The following is a 25,651-nucleotide window of genomic DNA, read 5'->3' on the forward strand; positions in this document are numbered from 1 at the left end:
CGCACAGCTCTGGCCTCATGAGAGCGAGTGGCAGCAGATGCCGCTGGCTCTCAGCGACGATGCTGTTCGCTGTACTTGAAGGAGGGTGACTTTGCAAGCAACAAGAAGGCTCTCCAGCAATGCCCTGTAAAACTATAAATTTACTTTGAGAGCACCAAGTCTAATTGCCTCGCCAAGACTCTTTGCATTTTTAAGAACTGTTCTCCCCCCCCCCCTTAAACTCTTGATCATAAGGACCCTTGTTAGCAATACTTGGTGTAGGTCTTGTTTTGCCTGTTGCCGTGGCAACAAAGCAGTGTTTACCAGCCCTTCCAGGCTGGTACATCTTTATTAGCACCCGATCCCATGAGGAGCAGGAAGCAGTGCTGAGGTTTAAAGAGCATTAATCCCTTTAAGCTTTGCAAACCTCTCTAGTTAGGGAGAGCCCAGAAAGGGGGGAAATTGAGGTCTCTGCCATTTGCAGGGCCCTCCTCGAATCGTTAAGCCTATATGAAGCACCAGATTGGAAGAAAAAAAAAAACTTATCTCTCTGGAGTTTCACTTTCAATTTCTTCTTCTCTTGAAAGAGACAAACTTGTGGGCTGCCTTTGCTTCACAAGGAAAGTTTCCAATCCGTTCATCACAGAAGGGCCGACGCCGGCTTTTTCCTTACGGCCTCTGGCTACACTGCTCTCTCCAGATAAATGTAACTTTCAAAAGCAGTTATCTCTGGCCAGGCGGAAGGACAGCCACAAAGGCTGCTGGGCTGGGCTGCCTGTGTACCCTCCTCTCTGGTCTCCTCTGATGAGAAGGAACAGATGATTGAAAGCAAAGATAAATTTTAGGGGTTTGGGGAGGAGGGAGAGAGGAAGAGCTCTGAGGCCAGAGCTGTGCGTCCTGAGCACAGAAATAGAAAGCAAGAAATAGAGGGAAGACACACACACAGAGAGACAGAGAGTGAGAGAGAAAGAGATAGATCTAACTTCAGAAAAAAACTGAAGGCATTCCACCCATCTCTTTAACCTCTGACTGTCTTGGAAGGTATTTCAAAGTCAGCACCAGGACCACAGTGGAGGTGGAGGGAGAAAACGAGTTTCCATTCCCCCTCCCACCAAATCTCATTCATCTTTCATTGCAGAAAATGAAAAGGCAGCTAGGGATCCAGGAAGACCCGTGGCTGAAGTTTGAAAAATTATGCAAGTGAAAGCCGATACCCTAACACCTGCTTCAGCTTCCCAAACTGCTTTCAAAGGGGCAGTTTTAAGCTAGCAGAGTCCCAGTGTCCTCTGAGGTCCTCAGCTCAGAGCCCTTAGTCCAGTTCAATCACAATCGCTTAACTGAAGAGCACAGCCATTAGAAGCTTGGCCTTGTGTGTGGGAGGTGGGGAATGAACTGACTCAGGGCAAAAGGCTTCATTTGCAACCAGGCGATTTCTGATCCTTCTTTGCAATATACTAGGCACCTTCTATTATTTCCAATGGGTCTGACTGTTTAAGATGGGAAGTAGCTTTTGGGAATAGAACTTAGGGAAGCCCCTCGGTCAAGACCCTTCAGACAAAGACACAACAGTTCAGATGAGCGACTCCTGGTGTTTGGCTTGTCACTTCAGGTCCAGGCTAGAGTTGGTCGGGGTACAGTAGGGCAGTGAGGCAGTCTGGATTAGGGTACAAACTCAGCTCCCAGGACCTTCTTGGAATGGACTTAGGAATTACAGGCCAGTGAACATGACTCTGAACTTAATTAAGCAGTGGCAACTCCCTCACAAGCCATTTGGGTTATTCTGTGTCACAGACAGTAAAAACCTCAAGCTTGGGTGGCTCAGCCAGGGTGGAACTATGTGCAGCCACATGCTGAAGGTCATATGCCTGGGTCCTCTGGTGCTAGGTCATACAACAGGCCTCTCTGTTGTAACATGAGAATGCTGTGAGACTCAGGGCAACAAGAGGTGCAGGAACCAGCACATCTGGAAGGGTAGAGGGCTAAGGAAGGTGAGCTGTTGGCCTGATGATACTGACAGGGGTGAGGTGGGAACTGGCTGAGACAGCTCCGCCCTGATCTGCTTTTTCTCCTGGAGCATTCACCATGCACATCTGTCCTGGCCCCTAGCCAGAGGCCCCACTTTTACAGCCTTGCTTCTGCAGCCTGTAAACCTCTCTACCTCCAGAGCCAAGTGGAAGTCCCTTACATCATCAGACATCTTGTTAGTAACTTCAAGTTTTGCTCCCGGAAGCTATGTGTGAAGCACTAGCGGGTCAAGGGAGGAAGGTAAAAATGCCAGCACATGCAGAAATACCTGGTGGATGCATCAGCAATCACAATACTGAGCATCAACCAGCATGGCTGACGTCTACCCTTGGCTGAAAAATTCAGTTTCCAACTCAACTGTGGCCTCCCCTTAGGCTACCAAAAATAGGCCCTTTGCACCCAGCTACGAACTCTCTATAACCCCTTCCTTCCTCACTCCGGCAACTTCACAAACTCAGACCACACTTCTGAGTCTGCAGGCTACCAACTTCTCCCATCAGTATGCAGCCTGGTAGGAAGGTGGGCCCTTGCTGATTTTTCTCAGCTTATACTTTTGATGGGAAAATGCCACCTGAGCTAGGCAAGTGGTGCAGGGCTACAATCCCTGCATTCAGGAGGCTGATTCAAGCGGACTGACCTAAGTTCAAGGGCCAGCCTGGCTACACAGCGAGATCCTGTGTGTGTGTGTGTGTGTGTGTGTGTGTGTGTGTGTGGTGTAAGGGAGAGAGAGAAACAGAGAGAGGTAGAAACAGCAGAGAAAGAGACAAAGAGTTGGAAAGTGGGGTAGGAAAAAGGAGAGAGTGTAATGCCTGCTATGTGGAAGACTGAGGCAAGAAGATCATAAGTTCAAGGCCCACCTGGGCAAGTTAACGAAACCCTGTCTCAAAATAAAATCATGGAAAAGGGCTAAGGGTGTGGTTCAGTGGTAGACCTTCTGCCTGTCATGCAGGAGGTCCTGAGTTTAATCCCTAGTACAATAAAAGGAAGGGATGGAAGGAGGAAAGCAGAAAGGGCAGAAATAAGAGAGAAGAGAGACTTGACAGGAGGCAGAGAGTGTGTACATGGGTGCCAACTTTGCAAACTGCAGCCCTGTTCTGAGCTCTCTAGCAAGAAGGAAGCTGCCCTGAGACGCCCCTCCTGCCTGAGTGGAAAATTTCCACCACTGGCCATCTAGGCTTCAGACTCAGACAAAGACAAGGAGTGAGAGGGAGGGGGGAAGAAAGAGCAGAGAGTTCATTTGGCTTTTGGCCTTCGTTGATTCTGTGCTTATAATTACTTCTGGAAAAGGCAAAAAGAGGCATATGCTAGGAAAAAAAAAAAGTATTAAAGAAAGAAAACAAGACTTCACTTTCTTCCCCTGTAACCCCAAAACACTTCAAACACAGCTGCTGTGGACCACATGAAAGCACAAGTATGTGGGTGGTGGGTGTTCCCTGAAGGCCTACTGTGGACCTGGTTTTCCCACACCAAGGACACCTGGTCCTGAAGGTGGCTGGGACTTTATCTCCCTGAGCTACTGATATGTCCTCTGTCGGTCAGGGTCTCTTGCTGCCAGCCAGGCACCTAATCCTGCTTGGAGTTTCCTCCTGAGGCTCCACCTCCACCTCCAGAGCTTACAAGATACTTCTGCCTGGAGCATCTGCTCTGGGTGCTGGTGTGATGTCCAGCTGGCTTGGCAGAGATGTGCTTGCCAACTGAGGCTGGTGATGGCCCGTCCTGCCAGAGGTGACCTTGGCCAGGGAGGACGATGCTGTCCTGGCTCAGGTGCTGAGGTTTCAAATAATAGGAAGCCAATGCCAGGTTCTTCCTGAACCTCCTCCAGATAGAGTCCCCACCCACTTCATGTCCACCTTTACATCGTTTCCTCTGATTTGGAGGGCCTTCTTTGTCAGCCAACTGCAGGGGCCTTCCCCCAAGGACACATGCAAAGGTCCGTCAGCGGGGGTCTGGGGGTTACCATCCTAACAGGATTGCTCGGCTCATATCTAGTCTCTACCTCACCATACTGGTTGTGTGACCTTGGCTCAGTGACTAAATTTCTCTGAGTATCAATCATCTGTTGGAAAAGCGGGATGGCAGACTGTCAATGTTAATTTCAGAATGTACTCAGTCTTGTCTTTCCCTCTCCTGAAAGTAAAGGCACACGATTTTACAGCTGAGGACGTGGAGGGAAAAGAGGGGAGGAGGGCCAGTCGTCACCCTAATGAAGAATAGGATTCCTTCTTCATCCGCACAGTCAAGACCTAAACTGGCTTGCACGGCGGAGGGTGCCACATGAGACAACCCATTTGTTGCAAACAGAGGCCAGCTTCTTTTCCCAGGCCATAAACACCTCCAGGGTAGGAAGCAGGCACATATAACAAGTCCAAGTCTCAGACGGAGCCATGCACAATTAGGCACTTAATATAGGCTCTGCACCAGCTCTGTCTTTGACAAAGTCCAAGGCTGGGGGGTCTCTGTGTGGGCAGACCACTTCCAGGGATGCAGGGGATTCTCTGCTGCTAAGACGAAACAGCCTTTTAGTGGGAGACGATTTCCTTTTTTAGCGGCCATAGGAAGCGGGAGAAATGAGCACACACCACACACGGATGCCTTCAGGTCAACATGCTGCTCAGAGTGTCTTTCTTCCCTGGGATTACACAGAAGAACCTTTTGGAAGGTCGGATGGCCACAGGACCCAGGAAACGGAGGCCATGGCTTCCTGCCGAAGTGTAGTCTGACAGCATTCCTCTCCTTCCCACCCCCCTCGTGCTCCCCTCAACTTACTGGGCCCTGGTGTTTACAGCTCACTACACCACAAATCTTTATTTCCCGTCACCCACTGGCCCAAGCTGTCCCCACTCCCTGCTTCTCCCAGACAAGTTAATAAGACGGAAGGCTCCCCAGAGGCCTGGAGCTGGCCAGCATTATCACTTGGAAGCGAGGCAGAAATCCTGACACATCGGAAATGACTTCAAGCCTATTAATTACCCTTTCTTCTTTGGCAGATCTTTTGAAAGAAAGCTTGACAAATTGAAAGGAAGGCTAGTACCGCCTCTCCGCCCCAATTAAGGCCCCCACTCCCACCCCTAGGAACACACATCTGATTTCTGCTCTCTCTGAAAACAAAAATAAAAATAAAAACCACCAATTTTTCACACTGGGGCCCGCCCCAGGTCTCCCTTCTGCGATCCACATGAGCTCCTCTTTACAGTAAAGAACCTTGAAGCAGCAGAGCCTCAGGGGGTGAAAGAAGAGTGCTGTGGGCCAGGGCTTTGGTTTCCCCAGAACCTTCCCTGCCCACAGAGCCCTCTGATTCCTCGGGGGAGGGTGAGACCAAGCGTAGTAATGGGTCTGCAGCCATGAGCCTTGGACTTCTCTTCCCTGAGCCTGTAGTAACACTTCTGGGCACTGGATGCAACACTTTCCATCAATCCCCCAGGTCAAGCCTCGAGACACACACACAGGGAGCTCTGGGTGCTGGAAAAAGTGAAGGAACCAGTGGGCACCACAGTTCTCCGTTTTACTGTTTTCTACACTGACAACAACTCTACTCCAAGTTTGCCCGAGATGGTCCCTTCCCAAGGGAAAACCGAGTGGCTTATTTTAATTCTCCAGAGACTTCTGGCATAGCCATCTAGTAAACACTACCACATGGATTCCATAAGCACTTCAAACAGAACAGATTTTCTTCTTAAAATCTGTTCCACCTACCAAATTCACCAATAACACCATCCCCTCAGGGCCAGGAGTCCGGAGTCTGAGTCATAACTCCTAATCCAGTCTACTGGAATGTTTGGTCTTGCCTTTAAACATAGGTTCCAGGATCTCTGGCTCTCCACTGCAGCCCAAGCCCCCTACGGAGCTCTGTAATGTTGGCCAACGATCCTCCCTACATCCCATCATGCACCTGGTCCTCCCTCCCTCTTCAGTTCTAGGGCCCTTGGAGGCACTGACAGCAGTTCCCCGGCCTGGTTTGCCAGCTCTTCATGATCTAGCCTGTCCGATTCTCCGCTCACATGCACTGCTCCCATCTTGGCCCTGGGCTTTCTCCCTGTGCTACCCAGTGTGCTAAGTCCTTGCCCATTCACTTCTTTGGGATGCCTTTCCCATGATTTTCTGCCTCTCAGCTCAAATGGCTCCTCCCTCAAGGAGGCCACTCCCAACCCTACCTGAGTGGAGCTGAGCCCTCACCTGTACCTGGCGGCATTGTCTCCTTAGCACCTAGAGGTACCAGAAATGTTGTTTTGTTTTCTTGTTGACAACGTCAAGCTAGACCCATCAGATCCCCAACAACCCTGGAGAACCCTTGACCACTATACCACACAGCCGTTAAAGGGCAAGATGGCCTTGTACCCCATACCTTTTTGACAAAGGCAAGGGCCACCCACCGGGGCTCTGTTTTCACGGTACATAGTCACCCATATTTCATTTTAAACTCTAACAAAATCTTTAAGCCATTACCTCGGAAATCATCATTAAATCATTTGTTCTTTTTTATTAGCATCCCAGTAATTAAAGAGAATCATATTTCAGAAATCTTCAGCTGTACTTATCAAAACCCACCCTCCAACCAATCAATTAGTATTACAATAACCACGGTCCCTTGTTGCCGCCGCTATTAGCATTTTGATTGAATGTCTGCTGCAAAGTGACTGGTAACAGAAGATTGTGCTCGGAAAGTAGCGTTTCTTTATTCATCACCACTGAACCTTGTCTGGTTGTCTCTAGTCTCCACGCAAAAGAGAGACAAGACAGTTCCCAAAAGCAGTCATTTTGGTCATGGATTATATTTTCATGAGGTGTTTGATAAACTAGCTTTCACTGCTCTGCAGGGGCCTCCCACTGTGGCCTGGGGCACCCAGGAGCTGTACCCCAGCTGTCTCACACTGATGGGATGATGAGGATCCTTTCCGCTGCCTCCCTGTTCCCTACTCCCATCCTCTGGGACTGCAAATACCAGGTCATCAGAAATTGTCCCTTCAGGAGACTCAGGTCTAATAACGTCTGTGCCGGAGCAGGCGGTGGCCACCGTGACCGCCTTGGAAGACCATCATTTCGGACCCGCTTCTCCATCAGGCACTTGGAAACCTGTCATTCTAACATTCAGACTCAAGTCCTCCAGTCCTCATCATAATAAAGTGCCAGTCAGTATAGAGATGGGTTAACGAGGTCTGCTACGAGGAGAGGATGGCTGTCTTCAAGCCACAGGAATTAACACGAGTTCATTAAATCAGTGTATTAAACGTAAATGGCCTGCTCCATCAGATGGCTCTACGTACAGATGCCCCGCATCCCACCATGGATACCCACTATGGATACATAAAGATCACTCGGCACACTGTGCAGCCAAACAACTCTAACTTTTCAATCTCCCTCTAGTCTGCTAACATAGCTTTTTGTGTGTGACTACAGGAGACACGGCCTTGAACAGGGTAGAGCACAGGCATGGGGATGATTGGCGCTGGAAAAGACACATGTTCCAAATGATAAATGTGGCAGCTGTCAAAATGCTACGTAGCTGTCAATGTCTCTGTATGTCCATCCATTCATCTATGTGTCCACGCACCCCCCACTCACCTATCCATCCTCTCCATCCACCCACCCATCCATCCACTTACCCATTCATCTACCCACCCACTGCCCACTCATCCGTTCATCCACTCACCCAGCCACCCATCCATCTACCTACTCATTCATCCACCCACCCATCCATCCACTTCATCCAGTTCCCATCCACAGCAAAGTATTTGCACAATCTCCATCTTCAGTGTGGATGACCTTGGCCCATGGAACCTCTTACTGTTCCAAGCTCTGACTGTCCAGTCCCTGGAACAATACACAACTGTAATAATACTTCATTAAATTCCTTAAAAGGCCTCCACAATCCAGGGGAGAAAAGGGAAAATTAAAAAGGGCTGTTAGCTTCCCATGAAACGTCTTTTCCTTTCTCTCAGCCTGGTCTCCTTTTCCTCTTCCCCAGATCATGTCTCTACCTTGGCTGCCAGCCAGGATGGTATAATAGTGTCAGGTAGCAATTTCATTTTTAAAATGCTCTTATCAAGGATTTAAGGTGAAAGATAAGAACAGCACAGTAAATCTTCATAAAGGAGTATAGTGTGAGGTGTAGTATTTTACAAATCAAAACAGGTAACAAAATGAAAAGGCAAGGACAGGGAAACAAAGTGAGTTTAAGCAGGGGCTGGGAAGGGGAGAGGTGGCGCCACATTAAATAGAAAGATCATCTTTCAGATTTCCAAGCTCTCTTTGGTAATGGCTTTGGCATGTTTGCTAAGGATGGCAGGAGCAGCCCCGTCTCCACTTTAAAATAGGATGTTTTTAGACAGCATATATATTGTCAAACCATTATACACACTTAACTGGGGCTTTCATCGGAGTCATCTGACCTACAGCATGTGTGGCTACCGTCACTGCTTCATTATTTATCAGCTCAATTTCTTCGCAGAATGACTAATAACACCGCCACAGCTGCTCTCCTTTTCCCGCCCCAGCTGCTACCGCCCTGGCAGAAGCGAGAGTCGCTAGCTACCTGCCGTGCCTTACTGCCTTACGACCCCCTTTGCTAAAGAACCTTAGTGGAAAAGAAGAATCAGCAGAGGGCTGAACCCGGGAGATGCTCGTAGATGGAGCTACGCTGTGAAAGCCACCACCTGGGAAGCCAGACCACTAATGACCAGGCATGAGAATCTAGGGGAATCTTAGTTTCACAGTCAAGGAACCATACATTTAAAACATGACATGCACAGATCACGGACTGGTTGGTTCATGCCTATAAACTCACTCAGCACTGGGGAAGCTGAGGCAGGAGATCAAGTTCAAGGCAAGCCTGAGCTACATGAGAGACTGCCTTAAAACAAACAAAAAAAACCCCGAGTAAATAAATGAATAAAAGTAGGGCATGGCTGCACAGCTTTAAATCCCAGCACTTGGGAGGCAGAGGCAGGTAGATCGCTATGAACTGGAGGCTGGCCTGGTCTACACAGTGAGGTCTTGTCTCAACACAAAACAAAAACATAAAAAGAGCTGAGGAGGCAGCTCTTTTGGTAAAGTGTTGGCCTTGAAAACTCAAGGACATAATTTTGATCCCTAAAACCCATGTATAAAAAGCCAGGCATGGTAGCCTAAGCTTGCATTCCCAGTACTGGGGAGGTAGAGCCAGGAGAATTCCTGGGGCTGGCTGGTCAACGAACCTAGCCTATTTGACAAGTCTAAGACCAGTAAAATACCTCATCTTTAAGAAAAGAAAACAGAGCCGGGCATGGTAGTACACAGCTTTAATCCCAGCAATCAGGAGGCAGAAGCAGGTGGATCTCTGTGAGTTCAAGGTCAGCCTGGTCTACAATGGGAGTCTAGGACAACCAAGGCTACACAGAGAAACTATCTCAAAAAACCAATAAATTAATAAATGAATGTATGAATGAATGAATAAAAAAGAAAAGAAAATAGAAAGGAAAGAGAAGAGGATAAAAGGTTGATATGAGGCACAATGCTTGAGGTTATCCTCTGACTTCCACATGGACCTGCAATTTTGTATGTACATTCTCTCTCTCTGTGTGTCTCTCTCTCACATACACACCCACAGCTGAGCTGCAACCCCAAAGAGGCAACAAAGCTTCAAAATCTTGGAAAACAATAAAATCGTGATGGCGGTGCTTATCCTAGCTCTTTCCAGGTGCTTGCCAATCTCCTTGAGCCCTACCTGCAAATTCACAATAAATAAAAACATGCAATTAGATGATATCCTATTTGACAGCGAACAATTCAATTGTCCATTAAAGCCCGCAGTTCTAAAAATAGAGTAAAAATAAATTATTAGGAATTATGGGTACACGTGTTTCTGTTGTAAAACAGATTAGTGCGGAGGGCAAAATACAAAGCCTCTTTTGTAAATTGTGCCCCTCCTCCCTCTCTGAGAGGTAAGACAGAACTAGGGAGGAAGCAAATTAAACCATAATTTTAGGCTGTTTTTTTTTTTTTTTTTTTTTTTTTTTTTTTTTTTTTATTGTCAGTCAGAAAAATTGCCAGGTGTTTCCAGCATCGTTTATACATAAACATACTGGCTGAATCAGGAAATCTCTTTCCAGGGCAAATGAATCAACTTAATTAAAAGGAGTTTCAGATGCCAAGACCGGAGAGATCTTGTGGCTATGAGGGCACAACTTTCTATCCGGCCTGGGAGAGAAGGGCAGAAGCATTCTGAGTTGGGCACAGACTTCTGGCCAAAGGACAGCGTCCTCTGGGCCCACCAGGGAGATGTGCAGGTTGCAAGACTTGAGTTGTGTTTGTGGGTGTGTACATGTGGGTGCTCATGTAGGCCACGGGTCAACGACTGGCATCTTCCTCAGTCACTTTTACTGTTTGAGACAAGGTCTCTTGCTGTACCTGAGGCACAAGGATTTTTGGCTAGGCTGGCTGGCCAGTAAGCTCCAGGGACCTGCCTGTCTGCCTCCCTAGAACCGGACTGAAGATACCAGGCCAGATCTGACAAGGATGGTTTGCTCTCTGGTCCTCTCACTATAGTGGCAAGCCCTTCACCCATGGACCTCCTCCCCCACCCTCTATTTTTAATTTAGCAACTCCTGAGACTCCTGCATTCTCCAAGCTGTCCTTGAATTCATTAGGGAGCTGAGGGTGACCTGGAAGTTCTGATACCCACGCCTCTACCTTCCCAGCTGGGCATGAGCCGATATGCCCCATATGTGGTACTGGGGAGCGAACCCAGGGCTTTGTGCCGAGTTAGGAAAGCAACTAAATTACATCCCTAGCCCCAGGGCAGGGTTTTGTTTTGTTTTGTTTTGTTTTGGCGGTGTGTGTGTGTGTGTGTGTGTGTGTGTGTGTGTGTGTGCGTGTCTTAGTCTGTTTTGCTTTGTTTTAATCAAACCAATACTTCCGAGCCCTACAGAGATGCCCAGAGCACACCTGGTGCTTTTCTAGCAATCAAGACCTTTCACTAGTTTGTTGCTATCCTTAGGTACTGGAGCACCGCCCCCCAGCCCTCCCCCCCCAAAAGAGGGACCCAGACTGCAGGGCCTAGACATAGTCCAGGGCCCTGGATCTGCTTTGATGAGTTTTAAAGCCTTAAGAGTCCTTGGTGAGTAAATGAGCCAAGGAGTTCCCAGCCCTGAATGCACACTAGTATCAACTGGGATATTGATGAGGGGACACCAGGCTCCCAGTCTTTAGGCTCACTTCACTGACTGACTGACCCTAGGGTGGGACCCAGAAGTTTGGTGAGGCTTACAACCTCCCCTAAGGTTGAAATCCCTGATCTAGCTGAACCTCTGGCTTAGTAACCACCACTCATTATGCGAAGTGTCTATCATCAAACTCGGCCTAACTCAGCTCAGCTGGCATCTTCATAACCAACCCATGTCCAGACACGCCGACATCAAAGCTGGCCCTGGGGTTAAGCAGCTCTTGGGTTATCCGTGAAATATGAGTTGCAAAATATGAAGGCTTGAGAGAAAAGATGGCCTCTGAGGAAGGTCACACAACAGCATGGAAACACATCCATGTCCCTCGGGCAGTGTTGCTCATGGGGACACCCAGGCCTACAGCAGTTCCGCCTCCCACTCAGTGAATACACAGCAGCTGGGTGGGAGGCAGGAAAGAGCCCAGGGCTGGTGACATACACCGAACAGGGGTGCGCTTTTGCTTCTATGTCTATTCTGGGCCCGAATGGATGATGTCACCTCCAGCGGCAGTGGAAAGCGGGGCCATGAATCATCCATGAGCCAGCCCAGCCCTCTGAGATAATAAATTGATCTCAGCACTACACATGTCCGCTACAGAGCAAGTGCGGGGCTGGCTTTGCCTAGGGTGCTGGGACACAGCTAGAGGAGGAGGTGCTTTCCATCATCCCCTGGTACCAAGATGGGCAGCGAGCGGAGGGAGGAATTCCACATTTGGAGGGAGTGCCCAAAGGCACACAGCTCTCAAAACTTCTAAATCCTGGTGCTTGTTTTTGCACACTGCTGGGCTAGCCAGATACACCTGAGGACTAACAGAAGCCCATCCATGCCAGGGTGCCATTACCCATCATGCTGTGCCCACCAGCCCCTATGCAACCAGAGATCTGTGGGTATTGCTGTTCTGACCCTCTGCTGCATCGATGTTGTTTAAAAAAACCTCACGCCAGGACTGGATCTGGCAAACACCCCTACCTGAAAGGGTTTCTGGGACGACATAAGCAAATCAAGAAGTCTTGATGGCAGCCCTTGACATATACAGTTCCGTTGCTGGTGAAAAAGGAGGTATGCTGAGATGCTAAGGAAGGCTGTCATATACACCAGCTCTCCTGGATCTTAACAGTAACCCCTCTTTGCTTTAATTTCCTGAATAGCCAAGTAGACAGAACAGGGACCCCCGGAAGCACCCCACTCTTGGTTGCATTGTTAGAGCTGGGGACCCTGACAGCTCCTAATTGTGTCAGTGATTCCTCGGTTTCTAAAGAAATGACGGGGCTGTGGGTGCCACTAAACTAAAAATGTAAACCCAGACGTTTCTTCAAGTGTTTTTCCATATACAAGCAAATAAAAACAACAAAAACCTTTAACATTCCAATGTTAATGTGGGGGTTTCGGTTAATTGGGCTTGGGTTAAACTATATTAGGACTGGGGACTCTGCTGACATAAACTGTCCCTTTTCCTAATTCCTTCCTTCTTTAAACATTATTAATGCAATTAATTTTAATATAATATTATACAGTCTATCATGTTAATAGAATGTATTGTATTAATATTACATAGTAATATAATATTATAATATATAATATAATATTTTAATTAGTAATGATCAAAATAAAAATATTGAATGCTATAATAAAATTATTTGGTTCATTTCTCCTTATCTTCCTTTGCACAGAACTTCATATAGCCCAGGCTGGCCTCAAACTTACTAGCTAGCTAAGGATAACCTTGAACTCCTGATTTTCCTGGTTCTAAACCTGCAACCCCACTCCCAGTACTAGAGTTACAGGCATACTTCGCTATGATTCAGTGCTGAGGATGGAACCATGTACTAGGCAAGCCCTCTACATTCACAGATACAGCCCACTCCCCTTTTCTCTAATTTCTCTGGCACATAATTTGATTGGGAGAGCCGGGCGAGGTGGAGCACGCCTTTAATCCCAGCACTCCAAGAGGCAGAGGCAGGTGGATCTCTGTGAGTTCAAGGTCAGCCTGGTCTACAGAGTGAGTTTCAGGACAGTCAGGGCTACGCAGAGAAACCCTGTCTCAAACAAACCAAAACCAAAACCAAAACCAAACAACAACAACAAAATTTGGTTGGGAAAGGGCATGGACAAGAGTGCTCAGAGGAAAAGAATTACTAGAGGCCCCCAGGACAGCAGGCCACTAGCAAGCAGGAGACACATCAGAATAGTGAAGCACTGCTTTGCCTTCTGTGTTATTTTCAGTGTTCCTCAAACAGCACCACAGGTGGACCTATTGGGTAGAGGGTATGGTGCTCAAAGTAACCGTTTATTCTGTACCGGTTCTGGAAGTTAGAAGTCAGACATCAAGGGCTGTGCTCGAGGGAAGGTGTGCTCTTTGTGTCCTTGGCTTGCAGCTGCATGTTTCCAGCTGTTGCCTTGGAGTGACAGAGACCACTCCTCATACGTCTTCCTTTATGTCCCTTCTTACAGGGATACTGGTCATACTGGACCAACCCACTCCAGTACTTGATTACGTCTTCAAGGGCTCAGATCTATTTCCAAATACGATCATTCTATGAATTGGATAGAACTTCAGTGTACCCTTTTGGGGAACCTGTCTCACTCCATCACTTCTTCCACTGTAGAAAACTCCACAGTCCATGCCACTGTTAGACAGCAAGCCGCAGCCTGCATTCTCTGAGCAACGGCCCTAACAGAATTCTCCTAATGATAAAATAACCGCAGCTGAGCTGGAGAGATATTCCAATAAAGAACACTTGCTGTTCTGGAAGAAGACCCAAATTTGGTTCTCAGCATCCACATTTGGTGGTATGGATTGCCTGTAACCAACACCCTCTTCAGGTTTTTGCAGGCACCTAAACTCATGTGCACATACCCACACACAGATGTACACAGACACATGTACACACACACGCACGCACGCACGCACGCACGCACGCATGTGCCTCCCACCATTTGACAGTGGGGTGAGTGTGAAGCTAACATTTGTAAGCGGTCTCTTCAGTATCAAATGCTTGGCATGGGTGCCTCAAGTCCACGAGTTAACAGCAACAAGCTTTCTAACAGGTGAGAAAACAGAGGCTTGGCTCAAAAAAGGTCAATGGCACATCTGCACTCATACAACTTGATGTTCAAACTGATGATTACAAATTTGTAGTGTGACACCTACAAAGGGCTCACCCCTTTTTTTTTATGTTAGCCTGGTCACATCCCCAGTGTCTTTAACTGGGTATTTCCTGAACTCTGCAGCCATAAACAAGGAGAACACAGAGGACTTTGCTAGGTCTTCATGTTAACTAACCTTTTGGAGGAAGAAGTGGGTCTAGGTTTCTCCTTTACTTACAACGCTCTGGCACTCTGGGATGGAAGGCCTCCCTGTTCTGGCCTCTCCTCTGGTCCTGGATGATATGAAACAAGCAGGCATCTTTTCAGGCCAGGGCCAGGCCGGCCGTTCTAATAATAACCGGTGGTCTGGGAAGAGCAGCAACTACTAAGACAATCCCCTCCACCCAGCCTTGTTTGTGGAACAGCCGAGACAGAGGCAGCTCAGGGTAGAGGAGGTGATCAAGCCTGGTTGGAGCAGAGTGTCTTGGAGTGGCTAAGGCAGAAACCGCCATCCCTCATCCCACTGAGTTTGTACACATCGTGTACAAACCACATAACTGGAACCAAAGCCCAAAACACATGTGCAGACATCAAGGACAGGTAGGAGAGGAAACACTGAGTGGGGTGAAGTTTCCTTTCTCTATGGAAAATTCTTTCTCATGTTGATAGCTACACTAGGGGTGGGGTTTAAAAGCAAACGCCTGACTGGGTAATGAATGTACATCATACATAAATGCAAAAGGCAAAGGAGAACACACCTAGAAAGTGTCCCTCTGCCCGTCAACTAATCCCGTTCCCCTGAAGCAGAATGAGTGCTCATGTATACACAACTGCATCCGTGAGAACATGTATATGCATGCAGGAAGCAAATGAGGTTTTTTTATTGTGGTCAAAAGGTGCACGCCTCAGGCTAACCCAGTATCATAAGGAATCTGTGTCACAGAGCGGTTAAGTAACTCACCCAGGACTGCACAGTCATTATGCTACAGAGCTACCTTTCCAGTTATATGGCTCTAGGGCCAGGTGCTTATCTTAACTGCTATGGCATTCCAGGAAACGTCTATACTCACGCAACACACGTGTGTGCAAAGGAAAAACATTCTGAACACGAGGGTCCCCTAATTCAAATATAGATCTTTGTAAAGGAAACCCTATTCTTGAGGGGAAGAAAGTAAAGGTTCCTGAGCACTCCCCACTTGCCTTGGGCACGTGACACACTGAGCCAGGAACTCTGGGAGCAGGTTACTGCCTGCACGAGCAAGCCACAGCAAGGCTTAAAGCTTAACTGCCACACTGGGAGCCGCCTGGCTGGCCCTAAGCTTGGGATGCTTACAGAATCTGTATTCACAGTGGCACAGACAGGTCAGTAACCTTGCCATCCCTGGCCCTCAAACATCCAACAGCAGCTCAGGCCCAGGGCTGCACAGTCAGGGGTGGGGGTGGGAGGTGAGGGTGGGAGTAGCTCCCCTTGGAACCTCTGAGTTCACAGCAGAGTAACTTCCCCTGGCCTTCAGTGACCCTTGGCCCAGCAGCCCTCCATGGCCTCCAGGGGTGCCAAGCTAGAAGGCGCTTTTAATCAAGTCACCAACCTTAGGGCTTCATTCTCTCAGGGCCTCTGCGTTCTGCCCTCCCTTAGCTCTTCACAGCCTCAGCCTCTGTGGGAACAGGACCCAACAAAAGACTCATTCTGACTCTCTACAAAAACCCACTTCTGGGTCAATGAAGTGCTGACCCCACGCCCACTCCTTCTCGGCTTCCTCCCGGCCCCAGCCAGGGCAGGCAGAAAGGCCTATTAGCTCATGGCCCTATCGGTGCCAGGGCTTTTGTGCCCGGGGAAGAGCTAGATGATTTTTGCCTTGGGCAAAAGAAAACACAGCTCCTCCAGGAAGCTGACTGCCCCTGACTATGCAGGCTCCACTGGCCCTGGACCCCCACCCCACCCCCATCTCCCTCACTGCCCTGTTGGTAGGGAGTGGACAGTTCTATCCGCCTGTCTGCAAAGCAAAGCAGGTGAACAGAAACCAAGCAACCATGTTGATTAATATCTCAAGAGACAGTGCCGGAATGGGTGCTTCCGGAATTGAGTTACCTCAGGGAAGGGAAAAAAGAAAAAAAGAAAGAAAAAAAAAATCCAGTATGCTCCTTGCTTTTCTGTCAGAAATAAAATTAGGGCCTTGGATCGATGTTGCCAGGGCTGGGGACATCTACCAGAATCTTTAATGGCTTCTTCTACATGTTCAAATTCACATTCCCTTTCAACCCTGCCCTTTTAATTGGTTATTTGCGAGGTCATGTTTGCACCAATTTCTCGGGAAGGCTAATGGTGTTTATTTAATGAGAAAATAAAATGTGCAGACAGCTCTGAGACTAGTATTAAATGAGGGAGCTGGGTAGGGGGTTGTGGCTCCCTTCTCCGCCCCTCCTTCACCCTCACTGCTGCAAGGGTGTGGGCCTGATGGTTAAATATCTGTTCAGGGTGCAAAGGCTCATGGGTCCCTGACAGGGTGGGGAGAACTACTCCCTCAGAGTCCCTCAGGGTCGGGCCATCCTCAGTTGGGAGCACAGACATTGCGTTCTAAGACTCTAGCAAAGAGGAAAGTTGGGTTCACTTACTGCTTCTCCTGAACTTAAAAGATTCTCTCTCATTGTAACTAAAGTGTGCCCAAGGTCACGCCTGCATATAATTCCTCTAACAGAGTAGCTTTAGGTACCCAAAGCCATCATCAACAGAGGCTTACGTCAGCCATACCTGGCCCCCAAGGATAATTTTTTGTATAAGTTAGACTATGAGGGGCACTTGGGGACACTGAAATCCTATGCCATTCTAGTCATTGTTTCCTAGAGTCCTGGTTTGGAAATATCTTCCTTGAACCCACACTCACGGTGGATGAAAAAGTCACACACTGAGGAGGAGAACAGGATTTCTGTGTTACCCCATCAGGACCCTGTACTTGCTAATAACAGCCAACTGGCAAATTTGGGGACTGCATCTCACTACAGCCTAGAAGGAAATCTCTGTGAGGGTCAGGCCCTGGGCTGCAGGTGCCTGTGACAGGCACCTGCCTGTATTCCGGCTGCAGGATTAGTGTCAATACCAATAATGGCCAGTCACTATTTTGCAGGTTGTCAATAAACCTGTTAATGCATCTCAGACTTTGAACAGAACTGGAGAGGTGGGGTGACGCAGGCCAAAGGGACCACTCGGTGGGTAAAGGTACCTGCCACTCACGCCTGACTACCTGAGCTCTGTCCCAGGATCCCAAGGAAAGGTGGAAGGAGAGATCTGACTCCACTAAGTTTTCACACTGTGGCCCACACAGCCGCGTGCATCTCTCTCTCTCTCTCCTCACACTCACACACTCACACACACACACAGACGCACAGAGTAATAAATCAAAAAAAATTTTAAAAGAGGTAGGAAAATACTGCAGCCATAATTCAGGCTGCAGTATACAGGGCCAACAGGCAGGTCTTGCTCTAGACCCCACAGGTGGGCACCAGTAAAACACCCTGTCATGTTGTAATAAATGTCACAGGCAGCTGAGACATTACTCATTCTTATCATGTTTTCAGTCCCCATTCAACATTCTCCTGGACTTGGCCTCTTTGCCAAACGGCCTTTCTTAAAGACCAGGTCACATGTAGAGCTTGTGAAGCCAAGTTCGGCCCTCCCACCTGGTGGATAAAGTCAAGTCTGGGATCCTATAAGGCCATTTTGCTTAGCATTGCACACTAATGGAGCGATGCTTTTATTTTTATTTATTTCGCAATGGGGTCTATATGTATGTAGCCCAGGCTAGCCTTGAACACACACTCTTTCTGTTTCCGTATCATTGAGTACTAGGGTTCATCATTATAGGCTTAAAAAAAAAAAGATTAATATCATTTATGTCTCCGTGAACCTCTTTTTACATGCCTTTTTTTTTTGTTTTTTTGTTTTTTTTTGGACAGATAGGTATCAATAAACAAATAATTACAGTACCATTCTTAATCATCTTTATATAGTCTATATAAAAGAGTCAATCGGGGCTTGAGAAGTCAATTTCAAAAGTGAGTATCTGGCAGGTATTCAAGACATTAAGCACTACATTTTTCCCCTCCTTCCAGGAGAAAAGCGCTATCTTCTATCACAGCTTCAGTTACATTTTACTGGCATCATTTTAATAAATAAACTGCTTACACAAATTACAGAGACCTTAAACCTGGGCCAACTGCTTTTGGGATGGAGACTGAGCAAGCTTCGAGAGAAGAGCCAAGGTCTGGGTCCAGGGCCTTGGGGTGAGCTTGCTGAAAGCTGTGGCCTCTGGATAGATCTGCCCACCCTGTGCCTCTATAGTTTTGATAAGGTAGGTAGCCCAGGGAAAGGACCTCTCTGTTCCAAGGACCTGATAGTGGCTGGTGCCAAGGAAGGGCCCTTTGGGTAGGGGCCATGGCTGTTTGGAGCTGTTGTTTCTCTCCAAAGCCATTAGCGTTACACTTAGTAAATGACTGTTAGCTGTTGGGAAAAGCCATCCATCACTCTAATCTCTATTTTGCTCTCAGTGAATCCTGTTCCTTTGCCTCTGGCAATGTTCCACTGCAAACAGGCCTGCTGGGTAATGGCAGCTACAAGGATCACCAGGGCCAGAAACTTTTCCCTTTCTAGCCAATCTTCCTGGCTTCACAGACACCCCGTGCATTTCCTACAAGTGCCCCCAACTGTCCAGCTCTTCCCCTGCAGGGTCCCAGGAGTTCAGAGTTCAGAAGCCCAAGGTCTGGGGTCACAGGAAGGGTCAGCTAAGGTTTCCCTGGGATGACCCTCATGCTGGGAGCTCTCTTCCCTTGGGGAGAGGTGAGTGCAGACAGAATGGACTTCCACAGCCCACACCCTCTAGAGGGCTGAGCTATGGAAACAGCAGAAAGAGAGCTGAGTGATCCTTCTCTCCCTCCCATCAGCAAAGGAGCAAACTGGAAGGACACCTTCTGCCACCTTCCTTCTTCTCCCTCAGGTACCCGCTCCAGCCCCACCCTGGGATCAATACCTAATGCTGAGTTCAAGATCTTATCTGCCATTTGCGAGGATAAAGCACCAGACTCGCCCCCAGATGATTAAACCCTTTGACGATCTGCCCAGCATTTTCCAGGCTACCTCTAACAAGCTTTAGAGAGCAAATGAAATGACTCTGAGAAGATTGGAAAGGCATCATTCTCTCCCCTCCCAAGGGACATGGTTCTTCTCACAGAAGACCACAAGACAAAAAAGGACGGGCAGGCTCCCCAGCTTCTACCAGTAGCTCCCCCAAACTTCAAGTGACTTAGTTTCTCCATCTGAAGATGAGGAGCAGCACAGACAACAAAAGCGGGTGGTGCAGGGAGACCAAAATTAGAGGAAGCGGTCTAGACCCTCACGGATGCCCCTGTCTGTGGAACTGCCCGGTACCAAGCTTATAGAGCAGCCGTCAAGCTGGCTGCTTCTACTGAGATGGTGAAAATAACCTGTTTGGACTGTCATGAATCTCTGACAGAAGTCAGGGTGGGTGCTGAGACAGGATGCCCATTTTCCCTCCACTGGAAATAAAGAACACTCTCTATATCCTGGCTGCTGGGAGTACCCCAAAATATACTACGGTATGCCCCTCTCAAATTTCCTCAGCAGAAGGAGGCCCAGATCACACCAGCTTCCAGGATGGAATACATCCATGAATGGCTTTTGTGGGTGCAGAGATGACCCTTCATTTTACCTGGGACGGGGCTGGACCTCCTCATTTTTGGTGTCATTGGAGGTCAGATTTTCCCTCTAGCTACCCCTAGTCAAGGACTCTTCCTAATAAGTCTCCTATAGGCTAAGCCCTAGCAGAGCTGCTTCCCAGAGGTCCCACGAACAGTAACTATTCACATCCCACACCCAGCTGTTTTTTAAAGGAATTCGTCTTGGATATGCCATGTTTACACTTGAGTCCTGTGGCTCCTCAATCCCCTTCCTATATTCTTTTTTTTTAAATTTAAGATTTATGTATTTATTTATTTTATGTAGGATGAGTGCTCTATCTGCATGTACACCCGCATGCCAGAAGGTGGCCAGCTTTCTATGTAGGGGTAACGTGACAGCACCCCACACTGCATGGCTCCACTGGGAGGCAGAATCTAAACTCATTCCTGGGATTCTCTCCTATGGCACTAGTGATACCAGGCTGGCACCCCATTAGACAGAAGTCAACTGCCCCTCAGATATCCCTCAGGATGTTCTTTTCTCCGTAGGGCTCACAGGCTAGCAAGGAGAGGTGGTGGCATCCAGGGGGTAGAATGGTAAACTAACTTGACCTCTGCCTCCCAACAGTGAGAATGGCCTGAGTGAACCCATGCCATGAGCCCCACAAAGCCAAGTCTATGCCCTCCGCTGTGGCTCCTGACCAAGCGCAGCCTGAGCTACCCAACTGGGCTGGGTGAGGGAGGAGCCTGAGGTATGCATTTGTGCTGTGGCAACACCTGGGGCTCATGGCCAGGTTGGGCTCTTTAAGATAAGACCTGGAGGCAGTGTGGGGAGAGAGGAGCCCTCACCCTCTCCTTCTGTGGCCCTTTCCCCTCCACAAGATAAGGGAGGCAGGAAGCTGAGGATGTGGAGGTGAGATGACAGTGCCAGATTGGCTTTCCCAGGCTTATCGCCCGATCCGAGGCATGTTTCGCCACGCCGGGGCTGTGGGAATGGTACTGGCAGATAGGACTTGCACCTCTGCTCTGATTTCAAAGTTTTTCCTCACGTTCCTAAATGCTCTGTCTGTAGGCGCTACCGCCAGTGCTAGCACTCAGCCTGCAAGAACCTTCTGGGCTGTTCTGACGTTGGAAAATATGTGTGGGCAAGAGTTCCTAGCTGCCTAAAAAGTACAGTGGAGAAGACGAAGCAGCTGACAGGACCCTCACGCTACACCTCTAGGCCAGCTCCATGAGTGTGCGGCCTGTGCACTCCTGTGTGGGCCCCAGCCAAAGCCTCCCACCTCATTTCAATGCTCGGCAGATGCCTTGAGACTCATAATCAGACCTGTTCCCATTCAGAGACTCTATAAGCCATAGAGCTTATCCCTACATTTACTCCTGGGGCCTTAACCTCTGGCAGAAGAGCTGGATGGTAAACCCACTAGACTCTGCCCTCTCTCCTATTCCCAGTGCCCACCAGATATCTGGACCAGCAAAGAGGTCCTCAAGTCTCTGAAACCTTCTCCCATCTCCCAACGATGCTCACACACCACCAGTCACAGAAGGAATGAAGAGCCACCTCTGCATGCTAGGCTAAGTGGTCTTTGAAAAACAAAAGCAGTGCACCCTGCTCCTCACAAGTAAGGGAAAATGTTCCCCAACACATCCTCTGAGGCTGAATCTCACCCCTGTCAATGCCCAGTCATGTGACACAAGTTGTTGGCCCTCTCGGAGCCCAGAGAGGGCAAACCTGCCCCTGCTATTCTGTGAGTGTTGAGGCAATGAACGCTGTAGGAGGCCCAAGGCCTGGCACTGAGCACTCCCAAAACACTCTCTTCAACTGGTATTCATAAAAGAAAGCCATGGGATGAAGAGATAGCTCGGTGGATAAAACACTTAGTATGCCAAGTATGAAGACTGGGGAGTTCAGATCCCTATCACCCTCATAAAAGCTGGGTGGGTGTGGTGGTCTGTCGGTGAACTCACTTGGGAGGGGAAGAGAGGAGATCTCCCAAGGTGAGCCTGCTGAATCACTAGCTGAATCAGTGAGAGGGCCAGCCTCAGTAAATAAAAATGGAGCGTGATCAAGGAAGGCATCTGACGTTAACCTCCAACTTCTCTACCTGCCTCACACATGTAAAATTTGTGTGCATGCATGTGTATGTATACACCCACAGAAGGAGAGTGGGAGAGGGAGAGCAAAAGGGTGAGAGAGCTGGGAAAGTAGCTCATGCTGCAGCCCATGGATGTGATCCCAGACCCTGGCATAAATAAGAAAAGGACACAGTCACCATGACAGAGCTCAGAATCCTCCTGAGACTGTGAGTTCTGCCGTTGACTGCCGGAAACCTCATTTAGACGGGATCACTCACCCAGAAAAACCTGTTCCCATCTGGGCACACAAAGCAAGAGGAGACTTTGAAATCAGTAGCCTTAGGCTAGAAGTTTCTCAAGTTACCACTTTTGAGGCTTGGCATCTCAAGCCACAAAATAGTATCGATAATAATCGCGAGAGCGAACGCTACTGCACGATTATTCTTGGCCCTACACTTGCCATATGCCACTATTAAAGTGGGTGCCTGTTCCTGGCTGGGGTTTTCTGTCAACTTGACACAAGTTACAGTCATGTAAGAAGAGGAACCTCAGCTGGGAAGTGCCTCCATGGGATCAATGGTAGGCAAGTCTGTGCGGACATTTTCTTGGTTAGCGATTGATGTGGAAGGAGCCGGCATCCCTAGGCAGGTGGGATAAAAAAGCAGTCTACACAAGCCATGAGAGAGAAGCCAGTGATTAGTGTCCATCCACAGTCTCGGCTTCAGTTCCTGCCTCGGCTTCCTTTGATGATAGACTGATGTGGAAGTGGAGGTTGAAAAAAACCCTTTCTTCTCTAAGTTGCTTTTGGACATGGTGTTTCATTACAGCACTAAAAACTGCCCTATTATTATTTTCACTTTATAAATGAACAAACAGAAGAGGCATAAAAATGTGCCGTAATTTCTCCCAAAGTCACAACACTTCTCCAACTCCCAAGATGGCAAAGAAACAAGAAAATTATGCTTTGGCTCCACATTTAACAAATGTTATATATATGTCTGTGTGCCTGTGCGTCGTGTATAAGCGTGTACATACAGATGCCCATGGAGGCTAGAAGCTTTGTATTTCCTTCTCCTGGAGCTACAGGTCATAGTCAGTGACCTGAAGTGAGTAGTGCTGGGAACCAAACTGTGGTCCTCTGACCCAGCAGCAAGTTCTCTTAACTGGGTCATCTCCCTGGCCCCTCTACATCTGCAGACAGAATCACTCTGTGTTACCTAGGCTGATTCTTCTGTCTCAGCATTCTGGACAAGGGAGGCTACAAGCCTGCGGAACCACAGCCAGTGTGGTACTTAGGCAGCGGTAACATCACAAGGACAATGCTGACGAGGACAGAAAATAATCACAAATTGTACACCACAGGCACACCTTTCCTCCCTGTACCTTTCCAGCTTTGTTGCCAGGGTAGCGGGGGAGGGGAGAGCACCTATGTATTTTTGTTTTCCTTCCTTGCCTTCTCTCTTCATCCTCTACCGTGCCCTGGTCCATCCAATGCTCAACTTCCCATCTTGAGAATGCTGCTGAAAGCTGGGTTGCCAGCAACAGCAGGGCAGGATGTGCGGGTTTCTCCCGGGCCCCCTTCATTCCTTCCTCCCTTTCACTCCGCTGCTTCCCCAGACCGGAAAGCGGTACAGACAGTCAGCACTGGGAAACTGCCTCTAATCACAGGTGACAGCAGGAACGTAAACAGCAGCAGAAACATCTAAATGCAATAGATGTGGCAAGGAAACAGCTCTGCGGGTTCACTCAGGGCTCCTTCCCTGGAGAACAGCCCACACCCTTTCCTGCCACTCTTCTTCAGAAGCGCTGCTCATTAACACCCTGTTAATGGGAACCCCAGAAATGTGGGACCTCCTGAGCACAAAAGAAAGGAGCGCTAAGCCATAACTTCCTCCGGCTTTTACCTCAAGGAGGATGTTCTAGAGTCCAACCCCATTTTCCATCCGAAGCAACATGGCTTTAACATGTTCTGCTGGCAGGGGTTGCTAAGAGTGCTCTTTGACAAACCTGTTCAACATCAGGGAATCCGTTCATAAGCAAAGCTCAGACATCGTGCAAGTCACCTCAAAGCTCTGTGCACCCACACTGAATGAGACACATTCTCAAGTCACCCATTGAATGAGACATGGATTGACCAGGAAGAACAAGTAAGTACAGATGTCCCCTAAGCACTGTGAGGCTCCCAGGACATTTCCAAACCTGCAATTGCAGTAATCAGGGAAGCAAGCAAGTTTTCTCCACCTCCCCCAGCTCATTCTGCGGGTTGACAGTCTGCTCTGCAAACCACCTCCTTTGACGCAAATGGAGACGCCGACTGAGTAATCACTATGAATAATTTCCACGAGGGTCACTGAGTACTGAGGTTGGCAAGGGCTGAGAGAGCCAGGATGGGAAAGGCAAGGTGACTGAGTGTGCGGGGCATAGCTGCTCAGTTTAGCGGGATGTTCCCTAGCCAAGACGGTTTTCATCCGGATTCCTGAGGGCCTTCTGTTATTAATATACAGTCATGTCTACTTGCTGGGTTCCGCACCTTCCTGGTAGCTTTTGTCGATGAGCTGGGAGGTGGGAAGTGCTAACGCCCGGGAGAAGACGGAGGGGCAGCTTTCTTGCACGGGGGGGCCATCTTACCTCTGTGCCTGTTGGTGGTCTTGTCAAACATCAGCATCGCATCCTCCACCTGAAAACAAGCACAGAACAACAGCTACTTCAGGGCTTTTTGTGGAACACACAGGACATTATGAACACAGACCGTGTGGGGGTGAGCGAGCTAGTTTCTACTACTAAAGTAATAGTTGTTCAAATAAGAAAATACCTGTAAAAGGGAGAAAAGAAACAAAAACCCCCTGTGGGTACCTGTACTCACATCACAAACAAATACACTTCCCCCTGCCTGTAATTAAAAATAATATATATATTTTTTAAATCCATGCCTCTTTTAGAACTGTATTATACTGAACTATTTGTGGAAAGTTACTGTCTTTTTTGTTGTACAAAAGACACTACAGTATAGCAAGTATTACACCCAGGTCACTACACTTTGATAGCTGGACAGTGTTCCGCAGCGCAAGAGGCCACAGTTCGCTTCCCTTCTGGCGTCATTGAGCTTGTTCAGTCATAGACAACAGACTTCACTCAGTAGCAGTGTCAGTGTCTTCACTCTCAGGTGCTCCCTAAAACTTATCAGTTAAAGTCCTAATTCCTAGTACTGTATGGGTGACTGGGTCTTTATTTTATTTTATTTTTTTAAGATTTAAAGTTTTTATTTATGTGTACACACGTGTATCTGTGTAGTGTGTGGGTGGGTGCCTGTGGGAACCCCAAGAGGGGGTTGGATCCTCGGGCACTGCCGTTACAGGTGGTTATGAGTCGCCCGACGTGGGTGCTGGGAAACCCAAGTGGCTCCTCTGTGAAAGCAATAAGTACTCTTAACCTCTGGGCCATCTCTCTGCCCAAACCTGGTCTTTAAAGCAGCAACAAAATTAAGATGACATCATTAGGGTGGCCCTTGTTCCTATAATGTGAATGGTGTCCTCAAATGAGGACATGAGGTCAAAGACACACACACACACACACACACACACACACACACACACACACACACA

The 25,651-nt window shown here is 48.3% G+C and overlaps 1 protein-coding gene across 1 annotated transcript in view; it reads right to left on the minus strand.

The window, feature by feature from the left end:
• The window catches only part of Msi2 (musashi RNA binding protein 2), a gene marked incomplete in the record, with an annotated part of 308,813 nt that overhangs the window by 103,699 nt on the left and 179,463 nt on the right, over positions 1 to 25,651 (minus strand). Inside the window, 1 exon segment of the mRNA XM_055620541.1 lies at positions 24,678 to 24,726. Coding sequence (XP_055476516.1) covers positions 24,678 to 24,726 — 49 coding nt within the window.

This window comes from Psammomys obesus, unplaced genomic scaffold, assembly GCF_907164565.1.
Source record: "Psammomys obesus unplaced genomic scaffold, mPsaObe1.curated_primary_1811, whole genome shotgun sequence".
NCBI lineage: Eukaryota > Metazoa > Chordata > Mammalia > Rodentia > Muridae > Psammomys > Psammomys obesus.